At 39.8% G+C, this 19,978-nt stretch overlaps 1 protein-coding gene across 9 annotated transcripts in view; it reads right to left on the minus strand.

Annotated features, from left to right (window-relative positions):
• The window catches only part of CHD4 (chromodomain helicase DNA binding protein 4), a 31,721-nt gene extending 16,520 nt beyond the window's left edge, over nucleotides 1-15,201 (minus strand). For 4 of the 9 annotated variants that reach the window (XM_034410945.3, XM_034410944.3, XM_060690326.2 and 1 more), the window contains exons 1-20: nucleotides 14,171-14,846; nucleotides 13,009-13,186; nucleotides 10,010-10,137; nucleotides 9,552-9,746; nucleotides 9,176-9,294; nucleotides 8,416-8,657; nucleotides 8,157-8,284; nucleotides 7,875-8,010; nucleotides 7,263-7,444; nucleotides 6,935-7,174; nucleotides 5,785-5,988; nucleotides 5,493-5,698; nucleotides 5,033-5,164; nucleotides 4,727-4,823; nucleotides 2,503-2,694; nucleotides 2,210-2,410; nucleotides 1,910-2,047; nucleotides 1,321-1,442; nucleotides 997-1,170; nucleotides 459-600 (exon numbers count right to left, since the gene is read on the minus strand). In XM_034410945.3, coding sequence (XP_034266836.1) covers nucleotides 459-600; nucleotides 997-1,170; nucleotides 1,321-1,442; nucleotides 1,910-2,047; nucleotides 2,210-2,410; nucleotides 2,503-2,694; nucleotides 4,727-4,823; nucleotides 5,033-5,164; nucleotides 5,493-5,698; nucleotides 5,785-5,988; nucleotides 6,935-7,174; nucleotides 7,263-7,444; nucleotides 7,875-8,010; nucleotides 8,157-8,284; nucleotides 8,416-8,657; nucleotides 9,176-9,294; nucleotides 9,552-9,746; nucleotides 10,010-10,137; nucleotides 13,009-13,105 — 3,075 coding nt within the window. In that variant the 5' untranslated portion in view covers nucleotides 13,106-13,186; nucleotides 14,171-14,846. Of the gene's footprint in view, nucleotides 1-458; nucleotides 601-996; nucleotides 1,171-1,320; nucleotides 1,443-1,909; nucleotides 2,048-2,209; nucleotides 2,411-2,502; nucleotides 2,695-4,726; nucleotides 4,824-5,032; nucleotides 5,165-5,492; nucleotides 5,699-5,784; nucleotides 5,989-6,934; nucleotides 7,175-7,262; nucleotides 7,445-7,874; nucleotides 8,011-8,156; nucleotides 8,285-8,415; nucleotides 8,658-9,175; nucleotides 9,295-9,551; nucleotides 9,747-10,009; nucleotides 10,138-13,008; nucleotides 13,187-14,170; nucleotides 14,847-15,023 lie in introns of those variants that run through there. The other 5 variants (XM_087886484.1, XM_087886481.1, XM_087886480.1 and 2 more) reach the window with 4 other exon arrangements.
• Nucleotides 15,202-19,978: the final 4,777 nt, after the last annotated feature.

A 19,978-nucleotide genomic window follows, 5' to 3' on the forward strand; every position in this document is an offset into this window, starting at 1 on the left:
TACAATTGAATTTAGTGCATATTATTTCAATGCCATTTTTTATTGCTTATCTCGCTCTAGTATTCCTTATTACTTTATTATCTGACTACTTTTACAGCTGCCATACTCATGTACTTTTACCCAAAGAAAGACTTTCAATTGCTGTATCCAAGAACAAGTATATCAATTTAAAAAGGTGAAATGTTGAGCCAATTCATAGAGTATTGTAAAATCTTAGCAGTCCATTTGGAGAGAAGAGTTTTATTAAATCCAAGTCAAAATAGCTGACAAACATTGGGTGTTATTAAATATGTAGACCTATTAAATTTAAATTTGAGGTGCTTGTTTTTCTCCTGTACCTGAAAAAAGTGATTGGCTATGGTATCTACAGTCAAGAACTTCAATATCCAAACGGCCAATAAAAAATAATAGAAGGTTATAGGCTTTTTAATCAAGACCCTAAAGGAGCCAGAACGTACCATGGCAGCCACAGGGAAGAGATATGGATGGTTGCAGCATTTCTTCAAATCCATAACAACATTTAGCAGAGAAACTTGGTTACCACCTCCTCGCGCATTCAGTGCCTCAAAATTTCTTGTTAGGATGTATTTGTAGTACTTCCTGTAAAATGTTAATGTTCACATTATTGGTTTTTGCTTTTCATATGACCTGCCTTAAAATCAAGCAACTACCTTAGGAGTACCTTTTACAATAAATTTACCTCTACCTCCCATTCTCCACCCCTTAAATGTAGTAAGAGGAAATAGATTGGCAATAAGAAACTGGGGAGAGTGAGAGAGAGTGAGAGTGAGAGTGAGAGTGAGAGAGAGAGAGTGTGAGAGAGAGAGAGAGAGAGAGAGAGAGAGAGAGAGAGAGAGAGAGAGAGAGAGAGAGAGAGGACACAGTAATTTAAAATCAATATCCTAAAACAAAGCAGGTAGATGCTTATTGGGATACTTAACCATTATTATTTAAGTAAAAAAAATAAAGAGAAGCCAACTATTCTGTGACACTCACTTTTGCATAGGGCTTAATTCCACTCTCACAATAAGTTCTGTCTTTGAAGGCATGTTCTTGAATACATCAGCTTTCAGACGTCTTAGCATGTGTGGTCCTAACATATCATGAAGCTTTTTAATCTGATCCTCCTTAGCAATGTCTGCAAATTCTTCCAGGAAGCCTTCCAAATTACTATAAAGGAATTCAAATAGAAACATGGAAACCTCAAGCTAAGAGGAAAATAAGCCACCTTGAGTTGTCTCGGTGAGAATACCGACACAGATGTTTAAAAATGAATGAATGAATGAATGAATGTACTTCAGGGTGTATTGTAGGACTTACTGAAATCTTTCTGGTGTCAAGAAGTTAAGGAGGTGAAACAGTTCCTCCAGATTATTTTGAAGAGGGGTTCCTGTGAGCAGCAGTTTGTGCTGAAGAGAATAGCCATTCAGGACCCGGAAAAACTGAAGGGTGCATACCAAAGGAAAAGAGATATTAAGCACAATTTCATAAATTATGACACATTTTAAAATATGCATAACTGTGATCCAAAAAATAAAAACCATTTCTGTTCACCAAGAAATTTTTCAGCAAACTTCTAAACTGACAACAGTGAAATAGCATTTTAAGGAATCAGTTCCAATCTGAGTCAAACAAAACTGTTCCTAATTTTTTTTTAAAAAAAATGATAATTACTATAAATATTTATCTTGCAAAGTATTTATAGTAGTACATAAAACTAAGGGGAATTCAAAGATATACTGATCTTTTATGAAGGATAAACTACATCAAAAATTGGCATGTATGTGCATGTATACAGCACAAGACGACTGCAACTGACAAGAGTCCCTTGAAAAACTTGTTTAAATGACCATTTAGGAAAAAATGAGAAAAGTCCCATTCTAAGAAACTTCTTGTAATGTATCCCTACCTTGGACTGATTATTCTTCAGTCGATGTGCTTCATCCACTATAAGGCAAGCCCAGTCAATAGAGCCCAGAATAGCCATATCAATAGTGATCAACTCATAAGAAGTAAGCAATACATGGAATTTCACGGACGCCTCTTTCTGTAAGGATCAGAAATTTTTGATTGGTTTAAAAAAAATAGAAAGACAAGGTGCAGACTCACAAGATACCAAGTTTTCACTACTCAACATTAGTAGAAATTCTAAGTTGCTAGAGAAGTGGAAATATTTTCAGGCAAAAAGTTAAATTAGTTGCCAAAATACCTTCATCCTGGAAGCCTTTTTCCCTCCACGTATAGCATTGTCTTCAAAGGAAAATTCGTTTTCACGTATGATGGCCCGGCTGTCTTTATCCCCAACATAAGTCACAACATACATATCAGGTGCCCACATTTCAAATTCTCTCTCCCAGTTGATGATGGTGGACAATGGAGCACTCACCAAGAAAGGTCCTTTGGAATGGCCCTAGAGTCAGATAAACTCTTAATATAAAGGCAACAGGAAACAAATTTTTAGAATGTTGTTTATGAATTATACATGGAATGCTGCAATCCTACCTCTTTGTAAAGGGAATACAAAAACACTGCAGTCTGCACAGTTTTCCCTAGACCCATTTCATCAGCCAGAATGGTATCAGTGCCTTGAGCCCAAGAGAAACGTAGCCAGTTCAGGCCTTCCAGTTGATAAGGATGAAGGGTTCCTCCAGTTACATCTAAATAATCTGGTTGTCTATCATATTTCACAGTAGGCTGTAGAGAGGTTGGAGAGAAAATGAAAATGTTTAGTGTCTCAGCTCAAGCTCAGTAACACAAGTTTGTTTTTTTGAAATTTGCCACCATAAACAGCTTCAGAACTTGAGGGAGTCTTAATAGTATTTAATACTCTGTTTTTTAAATATCTAATTTATCTTTTTAAAAAACTTGCGCAGTAGAAATAAAGCAAATGTCTATGGAGATTCTCAGTCATCATGGTTGTTCCAAAGGTGCTTTTTTCAAGAGGCAATTAGACTTTCTGGTTTTTCTTTGAAGACATTTTGCTTCTCATCCAAGAAGCTTCTTCAGCTCTGACTGGAGTTCCATTCTCCACCATCCAGTCAGAACCAAAGAAGCTTCTTGGATGAGAAGCGAAACATCTTCAAAGAAAAACCAGAAAGTCCAGTTGCCTCTTGAAAAATGCACCTTTAGAAATAAAGCACTTTAAAAATGATTCCATAATATTAAATTATTTAAAATAATTAGAACTACCTATAGTACTTAATTCGGTTAGTTGTACAATGTTGCTCTAAGAGTAGGTGCAAGTTTCAAGTTTATTACAAATAACAAAAGAAAATGAAGACATTTGGGGCAGGGGTAAAATCCAGCAGGTTCTGACAGGCTCTGGAGAACCGGTAGCGGAAATTTTGAGCAGTTCGGAAAACCGGCAAATGCCACATCTGGCTGGCCCCAGAGTGGGGAGGGAATGGAGATTTTGCAATATCCTTCCTCCAGGAGTGGGGAGGGAATGGAGATTTTGCAGTATCCTTCCCCTGCCATGCCCACCAAGCCACGCCCACAGAACTGGTAGGGAAAAATTTTGGATTTCACCCCTGATTTGGGGTGATAATTATTTTACTTCTGACAAAGTGAAAATGTATCAAATGACATTTACTGAATTACAGAATGAGTTGGAAGGGACTTGGAGGTCTTTTAGTCCAACCTGCTGCCCAAGGCAGAAGTCCTTACAGCATCCCACGCAAATGGTTGCACAATCTTTTCTTAAAAACCTCCAGTGATGGGGCACCTACAACTCTGGGTGGCAGGCTGTTCCCTTAATTCTTCTGTCAGGAAATCCCTCCTTAGTTGCAGGCTGAATCTCCCTCTAACGACTCAACCCATTGTTTCTTGTCCTGCCCTCAGGTACTGTGGAGAAGAAATTAAACTCCTCTTCCCTAAAACAGGCCTTCAAGTATTAAAAGACTGCTATCATGTCACCTCTAGCCCTTCTCTCTGTTAGACTAGGTATACTCAGTTCTCACAACTGTTCATTGTATGTTTTAGCTCCAGTCCCCTAATCATCTTTGTTGCTCTTCTCTGCACTGTTTCTGTATCATGGTGACCAAAACTAGGCACAGTATTCCAAGTGTGGTCTTACCACTGCAGTATAAAATGGTGCTTACACTTGCTTATCAATCCACAGACATCACCTATTATGCTCATCCTTGAACTTAACTAACAAGATTCTTTGTGTATAGAACACACAATATAATTATATAGTCTGATGCCTTGCCATGTCCAAAGTGGATACTCATAGAACTGCTGAGGGTAGAAAAATTTCAACTTTGGCGGACAGAAAAAAGGTAATTCTTTAACAAAGCCTAGTGTTGTTTTACTGAAGCATCTCTTCAAAGCAAACCTATGTATTATTAGGGTTCTGCTTCAGATTCAAAAGTATAAAGGTACTTTAGAAAAACATCCACTGCATCTGTCTGCAACTCCTTAAACCCAAGAAAAGCCATTTCCCAATATCGTACTTCAGCTGCAGATGACAGTCAAGTAATCTTGAAAAAGAGGTTGCCGCTTGGAGGCTGATATCAGAGATAATATTCTGCTTTGCTTAGCTTAATGTACTTCTGATAGTACTAAATTGCCACATAAAACACAGAAATTATAAAAAGAATCTTTATGATGGTAAAGTAATTTGTTTTTCTCTAAAAAAAATAACAAAACCCCACTAAAAATATTATCCCCCAAACTGAATATGGAGACTGTATGGCCATGAGGCTGCATCAATCCATTAACTTACATCCACTGTGGGTGTTTCTGGTGGTCTCTCTAATTTTCGTAATTTCACTTTCTTTATTTTTTTTCCTGGTCTTCCTTCTTCACCTCTCATCAATTCCCTGTTTAGGAAGAGACCCACACAAATTGAGCTATGGCAAATATACGGAGAATAAACATAACAGGTTTTCCAATACATTCAGAAAGTAGGCTAGATAAATTCCAGATAGTTTCCTTAATGATATCAATCTAATAGGAATAATTCTTCCCTTTTTTCCCTTATACTTATTCCCAGTATAAATTTACTATTCAATTATGTTCATATTCTTACCTGTGGTTCCAGTATGACTGTTTGTAGATATCATAATCCTGTACCTCTGCCTCTTCATTTTCCCAAGAAGCTTGGTCATATGGTAGATCTCTCCATTTAATAAGATAATGAACATTCCCCTTCTTATCCACACTGGAAGAAAAAGGACAATCAACATAACCTTCTAAATAAACCTAGTCCATAGAAGCAGCAGGTTAAGCTTCATCTTTTTCCCCCTTCCTGGAAATCCACTAATTAAAGAATGGAAAAACAACAGGCATCCACTAATAGTTTATCCCAAGTGCATATTCTTAAGATAGGAACACAATTTGACAGTTGTGCAAAAGTAGATTGATTTCCTACTAAAAGAATCAAAATATCAGCAGTAATGGCTGCCAAATAAGCATGTTCACCTTTTGCTACTTTCAGAATAATCGTGTACAGGTTTGTTTTCCAAATAATAATTCCTTATTTGCCTAACCTATGATTGAGAATTCGATGGACCATCATCCATTCTGGTTTAATCCCATATCGATAAAACCGTTCCTCCATCTCTGCAAACTTGGGATCCTTGTTCTTTCGTTTGCGACTCTTCTCTTCTTCTCCCCCAAAGTCTCCTGAAGGTGGCTCATCCATGTCATTTTTACGTTGATAATTGCGGAACATTACTTGGCAATGCAGTTCCAGCTGGGATACAAGCAGATTACACATCATTTGAACATGGTCGGCCAGCTTCCCTTCCCTGATCAGTGGAAAAATCAGTTTTAACTTACCTGCAGTTCGGAAACCCAGGAACAATGCCAGTAGGACATCCCTTGCCACTTGACAAAGAACTGTCTCTCAGGTCTTCCCTCCAGAGGTTTAGGAGAAGGTGCATTTGGATCTGCATCAGCAGGCCGTGGCACTGGAGTTGGTAATGGAGGCTGTCCCCACTTCCATGTCAAGATTTTCTGCACTTTGCCTTTCAGAGGTGGGCACTAAAGGTGTGTAAAGGCATTAAAAAATGTTTGCTCTGGGTCCTCTAGCATTTACTAAAGCTTCCCAATACTTTCATTATATCACTATTAGAAAGACAAGATCCACACATCTATATTCTATCCCAGAAAGTTTTAAACTATGGAGAACATTCCATGTTCCTTTTTAGGATTAATAATCAAAAATAGACTACAATGAGAACCACAGAATTATACTTAATATATTAGGTATCTTCAATAACCAGAACAGCAGAACCACTGTCTAATATGTAGGTATTGTAGCATGGCTTATAGATCCTTTTAACCAGTTTCAAGATGGACACTTCATAACAACTTGTCTCGTTCAGCATAAAAGCAGCATTCCAGTATTTGAACCATTAGAAATTAGCAAGTGGAGAAAAATCAGGATAGCTTATAACTAGAGAACCATTTTAGTTAATACAAGAGTGGTTCATATGAACAAGCAGAAAATGTTTGAGTACATGTGAATTTTTTTTTTATGGTAGTGGATTAAGTGCCAGTATACATTCTGTTCTAATACTGTATGGTTCAGATATTTCTGTAAGGAACCAAATTCCTCATTAAGATTTCTTGATTTGATAAAATTCCATTAGCAAATAGACTAAGATTTTCTGCTGATATCTTGAAAAGTCTGGCCTCACGTCTACTTATTTTTATTACAGCTCCTTCCATTCCATGATCTAGTAGCTGCTATCCAAGGTAGAACAGTATTTCCTATTTAATTATCTATTTGTTCACAAAGATATTCATAGCTCATTTTTTAAATAAAATATATAAGATCTACAACAAATTATTCAAAACCACGCTCACATACTTCTCTTTAGGAATATAAATTCAGTATGACATCTTTTACCTCATAAAGTCACCATTCCCATAATAAACAGTACACTAAGTTTTACACTAGTTACAAATTATTGCAAGAACTCACAGTACAGCGTGGACAAAGCCACTCTCCATTGGGGATTTCTGGCAAAGGGGGATTCAAACAGTGTATGTGATAAGATGAAGGGCAAGCGTCACAGCAGAGAAGTTCTCCACCATCTTTGCAGACACGACAGAACTCCATGTGGTGATCATCTTCTTCCTCTGCATCCCCCACAACATCTTCCATAGTTTCCTCACCCTCAGAGTTATCTTCTTTGGCCTCCCATTGGATACCTTCTTTTTCCTAAAGGAGAGACAAACCGTTAGCGCCAAGTGCTGTAGGTTCTAGCAAGCATTCATCTCTTTCCCAGTCTTCTACAACCCAAACTCACACAATGGGGGCAGCTCCACTTGCCCTCTGGTGCTTTCTCCATATCTGGATCCAGACAAACCATGTGATAGGCACGAGGACAAGTATCACATAGGATGATCTCTCCCCCCTGCTGGCAGACCTCACAGTAGTCCTGATGATCTGTCTCATAGCCATCCACTGTTGCAGTTGCATCTTCTTCTCCTAATGGAGGCAACAGTGTTCAAAGCATTCAAAAGCGATCAATTAGTTAGGTTCTTTAAGCAAAATAAATGCATTTCAGACATATATCGTAGAGAATTAGCTAGATAAAAGATTTACAATTGAAATTTCAGATAACTAACAGCTGCAGAGATGGCAGTTTGAATCCCACCAGTGATTTCCAAGGACTGCAACAATGAAACAGGTATACAATGAAACAGGTGTCCACTAAGAGGACACAACCAACAATTAAGATTTTCTTTGTTATATTCTCAATAGGACTTCATTCCAGAATCTTTCAGTTTTTTTCTCTAGACCGACAGTAGCAAATTCCCCCTTATGGATTTGAGGCAAGTTCCAATCTCAAACACATAGGCCCATCCTATTCTGAATCCTGTACTCCTTGGAGCTCATTTTAATCAGAGTTCGGTACCTTTCTTTTTCCTCTTTCCAGCTTTTAATTTTTTACGGCTGCGGCTGCTGCGACTGGTAGAGCCATCTGACACAGAATAGCTATTGATACTTGCATCATCAAAGTCTGATTCAACGTCCAAGTCATCTTCCTCACTCTGAAGAAGAATGAATACATTAGATAGGCAGATGTAACAATAGCCACCTCTTCCCAATCTCATGAATACTGAAAGAAGCTACTGCCTGAAGTAATAGATTCTACTTTCTACACCCAAGTACCAGAAAAAAAAAGTAAAAAACTCACAGATGATCTTTTACGCTTGGAGCCAAATCCTCCGAGTTTGATTTTTAAAGGTGCCACCTTCTTGGTTTTGGGTTTTTTGATGTCAGGGACACGAGGACTAGCCTTGGGTTTTTTCCGTGCATTAGGGCCTAGAAGATATCACCACCCAGTTAAATAGCACCTAGAACTCAACTATATTCAGTATACTAATGATATTTAAGGAAATTTGGGTTGCCAGATACATTATTAAAAAAGGACCTCTATAGCTACATTTTCCCACCTTTTCCTTCTTTGGTCTTGGCCTTTCGAAGTGGCACTTCAACAGGGGGCTGAGGAAGAACAGCATCCACATTAGTTACCATGCTCTCCACTACAGCTACAGCAGCAGCAGCAGCCGCTGCCACTGATGCTCCAGAACTCCCTTTGAAGGGATTATTTGTGCTGAACTCTCTCCATTTGGCCCCCAGAACCATCATCATTTTTGAGACAGCAATTTTAGGATTCTTTGCAGCAATAAGTGGCCTATGGGAAGGAGAAGAGAAAAAAGAGCACTAGTAGGTCACGCTGGACTAAGTGGGATTTAAGTTCTATTCAACTTCAATAATCACATCATTCCCAGTAAACAAGACAATTTTGTGTAGTGGCTAATTTCTCCCCAAAATATGAGATACTAACACAATCAAAACAGAAAAACGTTTCTAGCACTATTTTCTTTCTCTTATAGGCAATATTGAACCAATTTGTAGGGTCCTCAACATCTTTAAAATTAAATCCTCAGGTATAAGATATTGCAATAATGTATGGAAAATATAACGGTACATAAGTTACCAATATTGCTTATTACAGCTCAACAGTATTATTAATTTAAGATACTTTGCAAATGAGGTACAGAGGCATGGAAAAAGTAGCTGGCCTTTTTAAAAAGCAGTTTAACAACTATTTAGATTTCCAGTTCACAGTTCATGCTTTATTAAAACTATTTAGTTATGCATAATTTAATGCAGTATTACTGAGACATAAGGGACAAAACAGTCTCATACCTGACAAACTGGCTGAAAGCCTTGTAATTTGTTAGAGTGCGATAATCTTCTTCTGTGAAAACGTGATCAATATCTTCCATGCCCCAGTCTTCTAAAAGCTGGGCAGAGGACTTAGGTTCCTAATAAAAGAAGGATACAAAAGTTAGTATTATCAGAGATAAAGTCTCTTTTTCAGTACCAAAAAAAGCATTTTACCAAAGAAGTACTACATGAGAGAGTTAGAAACCGAGCAAAGGAAAAATACAAGACAGGCACCAAGTCTACAAAGTTCAGGAAGTAGAACAATAATCTTTTAACTGTAATTATTGTTAGTCCATGCCAGTATATTCTCAAACTAAACTAAACAAATAACTTTAGCAGAATGTTTCAGATTCACCTTGGAATCATCATCTTCATCTTCTTCCTCTTCCTCCTCCTTGCGCTTGGTTTTGTTCTTTTTCTCTTTTTTAGGCCCAAGTTTTTTCTTTTTCTTTTTGCCAGGAGTATAGTCACTTCCCTCACTATCTGAGCGTAACAGCACCTCCTCTTCTTCCTCTACAAATTCATTTCCTTCACCAGAGCTATCTCCAAGCTGGAATGGAGGCAGATGAAAACATTAAGATAAAGTGAGCATTAAACCCTTGTTCTTTTAAAAAGAACACCAGACTTTCTACCATCAACATGAAGTCCCATCTATTCAGAAAAAAAACTTTTCTCTCGTCAATCCCTTACTTCCCTCCCCCCCTGCATTTTCCTATTTGCTTTTGTATTTTTGTATTTTATTCTATAATCTAATTTTAAAAATGTTCAATCCCTTACAATCACCATACATGCAAAGACTTTCTATTTTCTTACCTCTTTTTTCTGACGCTTACTGAGCTTGGGTATCTTAGGTTCTTTCAGCTTCTTGGGCTTCTTCTTTTTCTTGATTTTTGGCAACTCTGCCTCAGATAACAGTTCTTCCTCTGGCTCTTCTTCAGGCTCTGAGTTAAGTAATAAAACCAGCAAGAGAGTTTCTAAAACTCAAATGTGACATCATACTCTGCTCCTAATTACATCCTGCTACCTATACTTACCTGAAGCTGCCTGACCATTTTTTCAAACCACAATGTACGCAGTAACTTCTCTAATCTTTAAATTCTGGTCTATTCTAAACTCTTTCTAGTTTGAGTTTCTCCCCACCATGAAATATAGGTAGTCCTCAACTTACAACCATTTGTTTAGTGACTGTTAGAAGTGATAATGGCACTGAAAAAAATGACTTATGACAAGTTTCAACAGTTACAATGGTTGTAGCATCCCCATGGTCATGTGATCAAAAGTTGAATTCTTAGCAACTGGTATGTATTTATGGCAGTTGCACTGTCCTATGGTCATACGATCACCAATTGTAACTTTCTAGCTGACTTCTGACAAGCAAAGTAAATGGGGGAAGCCAAATTCGCTTAATGACTCCATGATTTACTTAACAACTGCAGTGATTCATTTAACAACTGTGGCAAAAAAGATCAAAAAATGGGGCACATTCACTTAGCAACTTAATTAGTAATGGAAATTTTGGGCTTAATTGTAGTCATAAATCAAGGACTACCTGTACTAGTAATATATTTCATAAATGAAATGTAACATTCAAAGAACTGTAGACTAATGTAATCATTCACATAGGCAATGAAAGTTTTTTTTAAAAATGGGCAGATGCAATCACCTGTTAAAAATTACACATACGAAGCTTTCATTAAAAGAAGCAATTTCTATACAGTACTCATTTTTTCTAAGCCAAACTGATGTAACCAGAAATATTAACTTCCCTATAAATCTGTATTCAAATCCCAAATAAAAAAAGATTAAAGGAATACTCTTTACTCTAGGGAATTAACCCCTGCAATACAGTCAATTGGCTTTCTGCATCCATTTTTTACGTAAGTATCAAAACAGCATAGAAAATAGCAACAGTCCTTCATAAACAAACAAACAAACATCATATGAAGCAGCTACCAAATTATCCTTCTTGCCTCTTCTTTGAAACCTTTACCCTCACAGCAAACTTGATAGGAAACTGCGCGAACTCCCCCACCCTACCTAGCACTTACTGTTCAGGTATCCAAGTTCAGCAAGTGTCAGAAAAGAAGAAACACAACCTCCATTTCAATCATTAGGTGTTTATTCGGATACCGGCACTTTTCCAGTTCAGTCACATCTTCTCAATGTAAATGCAAGCTATAACTCATTTCTTCTCCCTTACTCTCTTTTTCAAACACAAATTTAACACATCATTCCTCATTCCAAAACACCATAATCCCACCCGTTCTTCCAATCTCCCACTCCCCAAACCACATAGAGGCACGGTCAGTAACCAGCTTCCTTTGTGACAGGATCCACAGTAACCCAGTCATTCTTCTTCCCCTCCCCCTTCATCAGCCACCCCCGCCCATTACACGCAGCTAGAGTCACTAGTTCTCCCTCCAAGGAAAATGGCCTCCTAACCACAGGCACCGGGCAGGATGAGGGAAGCCACAGGTCAAAGCAGTTGCTGCAACCGAAGGACAAGAAGCAGAGGGAAACTTCTGGGTGGAGTCCCGTATTCCCAAACCAGAAAATACATCTTCTGCCAGAAATATTTTTTATTACATCCCTTCTTCCCAATCTTTCTTACTACAAACATTTCTTAACTTAAACTAAACCCAAGTATTCTGGACCAAGTGATCTTTCCACTCCTTTTCCTAGGCAAAGTAACACCCACTGAGATAGCTATCTTACTTTTCAGCTGATTAATATGAAATAACATTAATTATCCACTTCCGTCTTGAATTTTGGAAGAGTGAAAAGAAGAGCTTGGCTCTCTTAATGTAAAAAAAATGAGGTAATATCCAATTGGTCCAACTACTATAGGCACTTCAAAAGCAATGACCCTTAAAAAAAAAAGATGGTTGCTGCAGATCTCAAACACAAAAGTTTTCTGAAAACAATTAAAACATGACCAAAACCTATTGCTCATGACTTTCACTGCATCATGCTGGCAGTATTCAATCCAAAGGACTAAGGTGAGCAGTTGTAAAGTAAGCTACACTAGGTGTGGCTGGGAACAAAAGTGGGTCATACAATTACCCAAAGCTTAGATCACTTTGGATACAGAAATACTGAACTTTCAAGCGGGCAATAGAAAGAAAGACATGCACTTGTCACTTAGATTCACTCTTTGAGGGAGAAATGTTTTCTTTTGATAGGAATCATTATTCATACCTTCCAGTCTCACCTCCTTTAATATCCATGCAAGGTACCCTCAGCACATCAACAAATAAAATAAACCATATAGATTTTAGAAAACAGATGCCTGAGAGACACTTTCTGTAATACACGTATGGACTAATAAACAAAACCTTCCGTGACAATTTTCCCATTTTCACATACATTAAAAAAGTGACAAATTACTAATGCAAAATATCCGAGATTTACAAAATGTTCTTCCCAAACACAGCAGAACACAACTTCTGCAGGAAGCAATGAATACAGAAGGACGGCATACCAAATATTAGCAGTAGCTGTAACCACAGTTTCATCTGCAATCCAAATACAAGTTTGATGTCATTTTTATACTGTGGGGAAAACCTTCTATGTTCTGTTTAATTGCTGATACTACATAGTGTTTTTAATCATAAAGTTATCGTCAAATATTAGATGAAGGGTAACTTATTATTTCCATGTCAGCCCTATAATAAATTTGGAGTGTTGTGGTGTTTCTGGTCCCATATAAAACAGATGACTCTGTAGCTAGTTCTGATTCAGACAGTCAACAGACATATTGTTTTATTCCTTGCCTTAAAAAAAACCCCTTCTATCACAGCATTCCTGTGTACCTTGATGTTGATGAATACTGTTGTTCAACAGGATCTCCATCTCCTCCTCATCACTGCCAGCAGAGCAGGGCGATGGGGATCCTATGCCCGACGCCATGCCCTCTGATTAAGAGGGCTTCTGGGATTCAAGCAGCTTGTGCTATCTTGGCACTTTCGTATTAATAATGGCAGTAACGTGCTACATGAAGAAAGAAGAGCAAGCAATAAGACTTAAAGTCCCAACATCTTTTATACTAAGTTGTCAGACGGCCCAAATTGACTCCATAGAATATCAAGAAAAAGGCAGCACCAGGGAGAGCCAAAGAAGTCAACAACTTGGCCCAAGCACCAATCCAAAGTGGTCCTGAGGGCAATGCTAAATTAATTCAAGGCAGTTATTTCATTCTAAGTAGATTGACAGGAACTTCGACTTTGGGTTTTCCAGTTCTTTTCGGATGGAGCCTGTGGGCAGGAAGGCGAATGTCTGGAATAACCTGGCTATACTTTCTAAAAGATAAAACTATCTCAGGGCTTCCTTCTTTTGCTTACTTAAAAAAAAATAAAAGACCTCCCTAAGATTTACATTTCGGTGGTGACCAGTAGTCCAGCTGCAGGGAAAATATACCAAGGAATCGTTTTAAGGAAAATAGCAAACAAAAGGCACAGTCAGCTCAAAGGAAAGCAAGGCAAACTTGCTTCCCCCTGGGAAATGGGGGTGGGCACGAAGGCAGAAATCAAGCAGGGTAAGCGGGGGGGGGGAGAGAAGGAGGGGGGGGAGAGACGGAGGGAGGGAGGCGGGGACGGGAATCAAGGCCGGGTCTGAGAGATGGCGAGGAAAGGCCGCTTTCCCGGCTCGGGACGCGGAGGGAGAAGCGCGGCTGGGGAACAGCGGAACCCCAAAGCCCTCCCCGGACACGTGCGCCGGCCGGGGGTCTTGCTGTAGACAGCGCGGGGGCCCCCCTCGCCCCCAGGCTCGTTCGGGGTCACGAGGGGGGCTCGCGGAGGGGCGGGCAGCCGAGGCGAGGCACCCCGCCTCCCTCGGGCGCGCCGGGCGGCGGTCTCCCGGGGGAAGCGCGGCAGACCAGCCTCGGGGGGCCTGCCGCTCGTCCGCCCCCCCGTCTCTCCGGTGTCCGTCCGTCCGTCCGCCCGCCCGCCCCGGCCTCTCCTTCCATCCCGCCCTCACCCGACTCCGGGCGCCCCGGCTTCTTATTTCTCGACGCCGCTGAAGGGAAAATGGCTCCGGCTCCAGCGCCGCCTCTTAAAGGGGAAAAAAAAAGCCCCAGCCAAGCTCCTCCCCCTGTTTCCCCCCCCACGCACTCCCGCCTCCATCCCATAATATGCCCCTGGTGCCTTGGAGACGGGTCCCACCTCCGTCACCTCAGTAACCCCCCCTCAACTGAGGCATCCCATAATACTTCTCTGCCCACCAAAGTACCCGCTCTGCATCCCATAATAACCACTCCCCTCCCCTTTCCAAAACATCCCATAATAGTCCCTGCGGGGGGACCGTCCAGTAATACACGCTCCCCCCATGCGGAAACATCCCATAATACTCGCCCTTACTCATACACACCACAATAGTCACCCTTCCCCCCATGGAGGCATCCCATAATAGTCACATTCTCTTCTTTCTCCCCCCCCCTCCTCCCACAGGCACCGTCTCACTGCCCTGAACATCCCATAATATTCACCACTACCTACCCTCATCCCCTTGCCTGGCTCTTCCAACCCACCCACAGTAATCTCTCCCCACTCACTTCTTCCCTGGCATATCCCATAATAAGTGCATGCTGGCTGCCAAGTCTGGTATCCCAGAACAAGCCCTCCCTTTTGCATCCAGCCCTGCCTCACTGAAATATTCAGGGAGCCCCCATGGCATCCCATAATAGGCACACCCAGGACATCCCATAATATCAACCATTTTCACCTCTCTCTCCTCCCCCTTAGCCAGGCATCCCATAATAGTCTCTGGCCAGTGAGACATCCCATAATACTACCAGCAACTCTTAGCCACAGCCTCCAATGCTCGCACTTACTGCATCTCACTCCTTTCCTGCAGCCCATAATAATCACTGTCACACTGTTCTTCCCTCGACAAGTAAAAGCAGCAGGAAAAGAAGACCCTGCTCCAGAGTCTAAGGCACCCAGGGACCCCTCTGGACCAGCACCTTCCTACAGACAGCAACCCCCAAACCACTTGGCAAATGTGTTATAAATGTATCCCATCCCCCTACTGAACACACAGACCATAATAACCACTGGGGGCATAGGGCCAATAGCCTATCCCATAATACTCTAGCAAAGCCTGCCAGGAATCTCCATTCCTCCTTCAAATGATGCAGACTCTGCACATCCCATAATCTTTCATAGACTCCTATACAGTAGGAACATGTGAAGTCACACCTTATTGTCTGACTACTCTAAGGCCTGAAGACAGATTTCACCTTTCCACGATTGTTTCTGACAGTTTGATAGCACAGGGATATGGAGAAAGTACACAAGCATCACTCTATATGTAATGATTATTGTATATGCAAATACAGTATGAATCTAAAATAATATTCAGTCATAGACATCCATAGGAACCTTTCTTGGATACTCATTCTACTTTTCTTGGTCTAGTCATGAAAAAAAAATTGGTCCACTTCAGTTTTAAAACTTTATTGCAAGTGACTAATAAAAATTGTTCATGATTATTTCTATGTACACAAGACACATCCCACAACAGCATTTTAAGCATACTATTTTGTAGACACTTCTTGTCAGATATTCTTATTATCTTGTATAAATGTCCATACAAGTATTCCAAGAAACTATTGAAATGTACATACAATGGCTTATTTTAAATGTAACAGAGGTTTCCTTATTGACCCCCAGTGTTTTATGTTATCTTTCAAAATGTCCCTTACCCTGTTGATATTTAACATGCATGGAAAGATAGATACAAAAATCTCTAGTGTTGCTATGCATTTCGGTGCTATTAAATAAAGAAAATGGATAACATTGTTAAACGGATAGCATCTTTGCTCATTATATCCATTTATTCCCTGACTAAAAGGAACTTGTTTTTATCCTGCTATCTACCATTTTTTCTTATTCTAGAAATTTACACTATACCAGATACACTGGTGATATATTTTAAAAAGAACACATTGGATTATTAAATTTAATATAGCACATAGACATTAAAATTACTGTTAATAGCATGTTCCATTTATCCCCTCAAAATATGTAAATAGGATAGCAGATTTAAAATGAATAGAGATCTGAAGGCTGGATAATGTCAGTACCACTGGGGCAATATCTGGCCTGAGATCATGCTGCTAGCATTTTTGGCAACAAAAATACATTGTCCCTACCACCACTACCAATCCCACCTCACCCTGCTCTTGCCATTCTCCCATAGCTAACATAATTTTGACAAATGTTGCAAACACAATTTATACAATTTATACTGTACATACATTGAAGGCAAATATATGTGTCTCAGGATAATTTTTCAGGGTCCAGTCTGGGTTGGTCACTGGGACCAGAGGTTTTCTGCCCAAACTTTCGGATTTGTGCTGGAGCCCATCCTCAGGGAATTTCTCTCTACCAGAATGTATGCTTTGGGCTATTCTATGTGTAGTATTTAATATATTTAACATTTAAATTATTTTTAAATATTTAAATTATGTTAAGAGTGACCAGAGTGGGGGAGGGGAGAAGTTGGATCCTGTTTATACATTTAGGCAGGGGTCCTATTAAGCTTATAGTGTTGTGAAAGGGCTATATCTGATATACACGTGGTCATACAGGTAAGGAATGTTGTAATGGAATTGAGAAAAGTCACTTTGTACCAAAGGGAAGCACGTGCAACCTCCCATCTCTGTAACAAATATAGTAGAATAAAGTCCTAATAGTTTTTGTTTTATAATCCTTATAGCTATTTTCATACTTAAACACACATCGGTAACTCCCTCTCCATTCCTGCAATGAAAGCTGCCAGAGCCAAAACAGCTCAGATGATAGAAGAGAGGAGAACTGGTGATCATGAACCTCCAGAAGCAGTTAAACTTTTTATTGGTAAATGTAAGGCAATTCACATTAATCAGAGGGGCTAAACCTAAGGATCACTTTTACTTTGCTCAGGCTCCCTGGAGCAGAATACACATTTACTGCAGCCCCATTAGTTCTCTGTTTAGGGAGAGAGAGAACCTAGGTAATAGAATATCTAGGTAGAAGCATTGTTTCTTAGCTGCTTATTACAGTCCTTTGGACTCCTCACAGGCAACTCTTTAACCAGTGAAGTGGTAAAGCCAACCCAATTCCTACTTCAGAGCACAAGGGATATACATTCATCAACAGGGATCGATGTTAGTCTAGTGGTTGTTATGTGGAATTGCCAGCCTTTCCGTTTTAATCATGAAGATATATGTACATATATTTTTCTGTTAGCTATCAAATATCCAGGATGCTATAATTCTGTGGGACAAGGTATTTGGTTATTTTTCTAGGAATTCTGGGAAATATATAAGCGTTTCCATTAGAGAATTGTGCACCAGCTCAAAACTAGCTTCACATATCAGTGATCCCATGACATAAGCAGTATTCAGACGCAGTTATTATCTCCACACTTAGCTTTTGCATACATCAGGTCTGCTGACTTCATTGGATACTTCATCAATCAGTAAAAATAAACTCTTGCCTATGAAAATTTATGTGCCAATTAATTAATTTGGTGCCTTTTTATTTTAATATGTTTCACATTTTTCTCTTTCATCCTTCAAAGGGGGAAATTGGGGCACTGCATGGCAACATTTTTGCAGTGTTCAACAAATCATAGAATATAAAAATTGTTAAGCATCTTGAAGATCATCTATTTCCTCATACAACGCTCTCATCTTCTCACGCATTGGCCAATTCTCTCTCTAGATGGCTAACTATTAAAAGCACCACATCTGGTCCCTTCCTTGTTCTTCTTTAAGTTTTCAGGGCAAGGTTTTTTTAAACACAACTAACCAATCGGAGAAAGAATGGCAAAATCAGCCCTTGGAACAACTATGGATTAGAAGACAGGTGATGATGCAGAGGAATCCCAGGAAGGAATAGGCAGGATGAGATGTGAAGTGCTACTAATGGGAAATTACCTGCCTTGAAGCTTCAGAGGAAATGCAATGAAATTGTGTCTGCAATGTTTTCTCTGGAGCAGGAGCCATGCTGGAAGTCCTGCAACATTGTGGAACCAACAAAGCCACCTCATCCAGTATGCCATGGGAATACTGTATGAATCCAGTATGCCCAACTAGTATGATATGAGAAGCTGAATGGCAACCAGTGCTTGAAGGTAAAGCTGCTGAGTACATTTTCCAATTCTAATGTCTGCTGATGTCTATGGATATTACCTAAAAACAAAAGAGATTTATTTCAAACTTTTCAAATTTCCCAATTTACAAATTAATAATCTATCAACTCACACAGTTAAAAATCAACTGTGTATATAGCATGTATATGTATATATACATATACATAAAAATCAACTGTGTATATAGCATGTATACAGTCAGGTCCAGAAATATTGGGACATCGACATAATTCTAACATCTTTGGCTCTATACACCACCACAATGGAGTTGGAATGAAACAAACACAATGTGTGTTAACGGCAGACTGTCAGCTTTAATTTGAGGGTATGTACATCCAACTCAGGTGAACGGTGTAGGACTTACAGCAGTTTGCATATGTGCCTCCCACTTGTTAAGGGACCAAAAGTAATGGGACAGAATAATAATCATAAATCAAACTTTCCCTTCTTAATACTTGGTTGCAAATCCTTTGCAGTCAATCACAGCCTGAAGTCTGGAACGCATAGACATCACCAGACGCTGGGTTTCATCCTTGGTGATGCTCTGCCAGGCCTCTACTACAACTGTCTTCAGTTCCTGCTTGTTCTTGGGGCATTTTCCCTTCAGTTTTGTCTTCAGCAAGTGAAATGCATGCTCAATGGGATTCAGGTCAGGTGATTGACTTGGCCATTGCATAACATTCCACTTCTATCCCTTCAAAAACTCTTTGGTTGCTTTTGCAGTATGCTTTGGGTCATTGTCCATCTGCACTGTGAAGCGCCGTCCAATGAGTTCTGCAGCATTTGGCTGAATGTGGGCAGATAATATTGCCCGAAACACTTCAGAATTCATCCTGCTGCTTTTGTCAGCAGTCACATCATCAATAAATACAAGAGAACCAATTCCATTGGCAGCCATACATGCCCATGCCATGACACTACCACCACCATGCTTCACTGATGAGGTGGTATGCTTAGGATCATGAGCAATTCCTTTCCTTCTCCATACTCTTCTCTTCACTCTGGTACAAGTTGATCTTGGTCTCATCTGTCCATAGGATCTTGTTCCAGAACTGTGAAGGCTTTGTTAGATGTTGTTTGGCAAACTCTAATCTGGCCTTCCTGTTTTTGAGGCTCACCAATGGTTTACATCTTGTGGTGAACCCTCTGTATTCACTCTGGTAAAGTCTTCTCTTGATTGTTGACTTTGACACATATACACCTACCTCCTGGAGAGTCCTCTTGATCTGGCCAACTGTTGTGAAGGGTGTTTTCTTCACCAGGGAAAGAATTCTTCGGTCATCCACCACACTTGTTTTCCGTGGTCTCCCAGGTCTTTTGGTGTTGCTGAGCTCACCGGTGCATTCCTTCTTTTTGAGAATGTTTCAAACAGTTGTTTTGGCCACGCCTAATGTTCTTGCTATCTCTCTGATGGGTTTGTTTTGTTTCTTCAGCCTAATGATGGCTTGCTTCAGTCATAGTGACAGCTCTTTGGATCTCATCTTGAGAGTTGACAGCAACAGATTCCAAATGCAAATAGCATACTTGAAATGAACTCTGGGCCTTTTATCTGCACATTGTAATTGGGGTAATGAGGGAATATCACACACCTGGCCATGGAACAGCTGAGAAGCCAATTGTCCCATTACTTTTGGTCCCTTAACAAGT

The sequence above is a fragment of the Pantherophis guttatus genome, chromosome 2 (genome assembly GCF_059756535.1).
Source record: "Pantherophis guttatus breed Tessera chromosome 2, ASM5975653v1, whole genome shotgun sequence".
Classification (NCBI taxonomy): Eukaryota; Metazoa; Chordata; class Lepidosauria; order Squamata; family Colubridae; genus Pantherophis; species Pantherophis guttatus.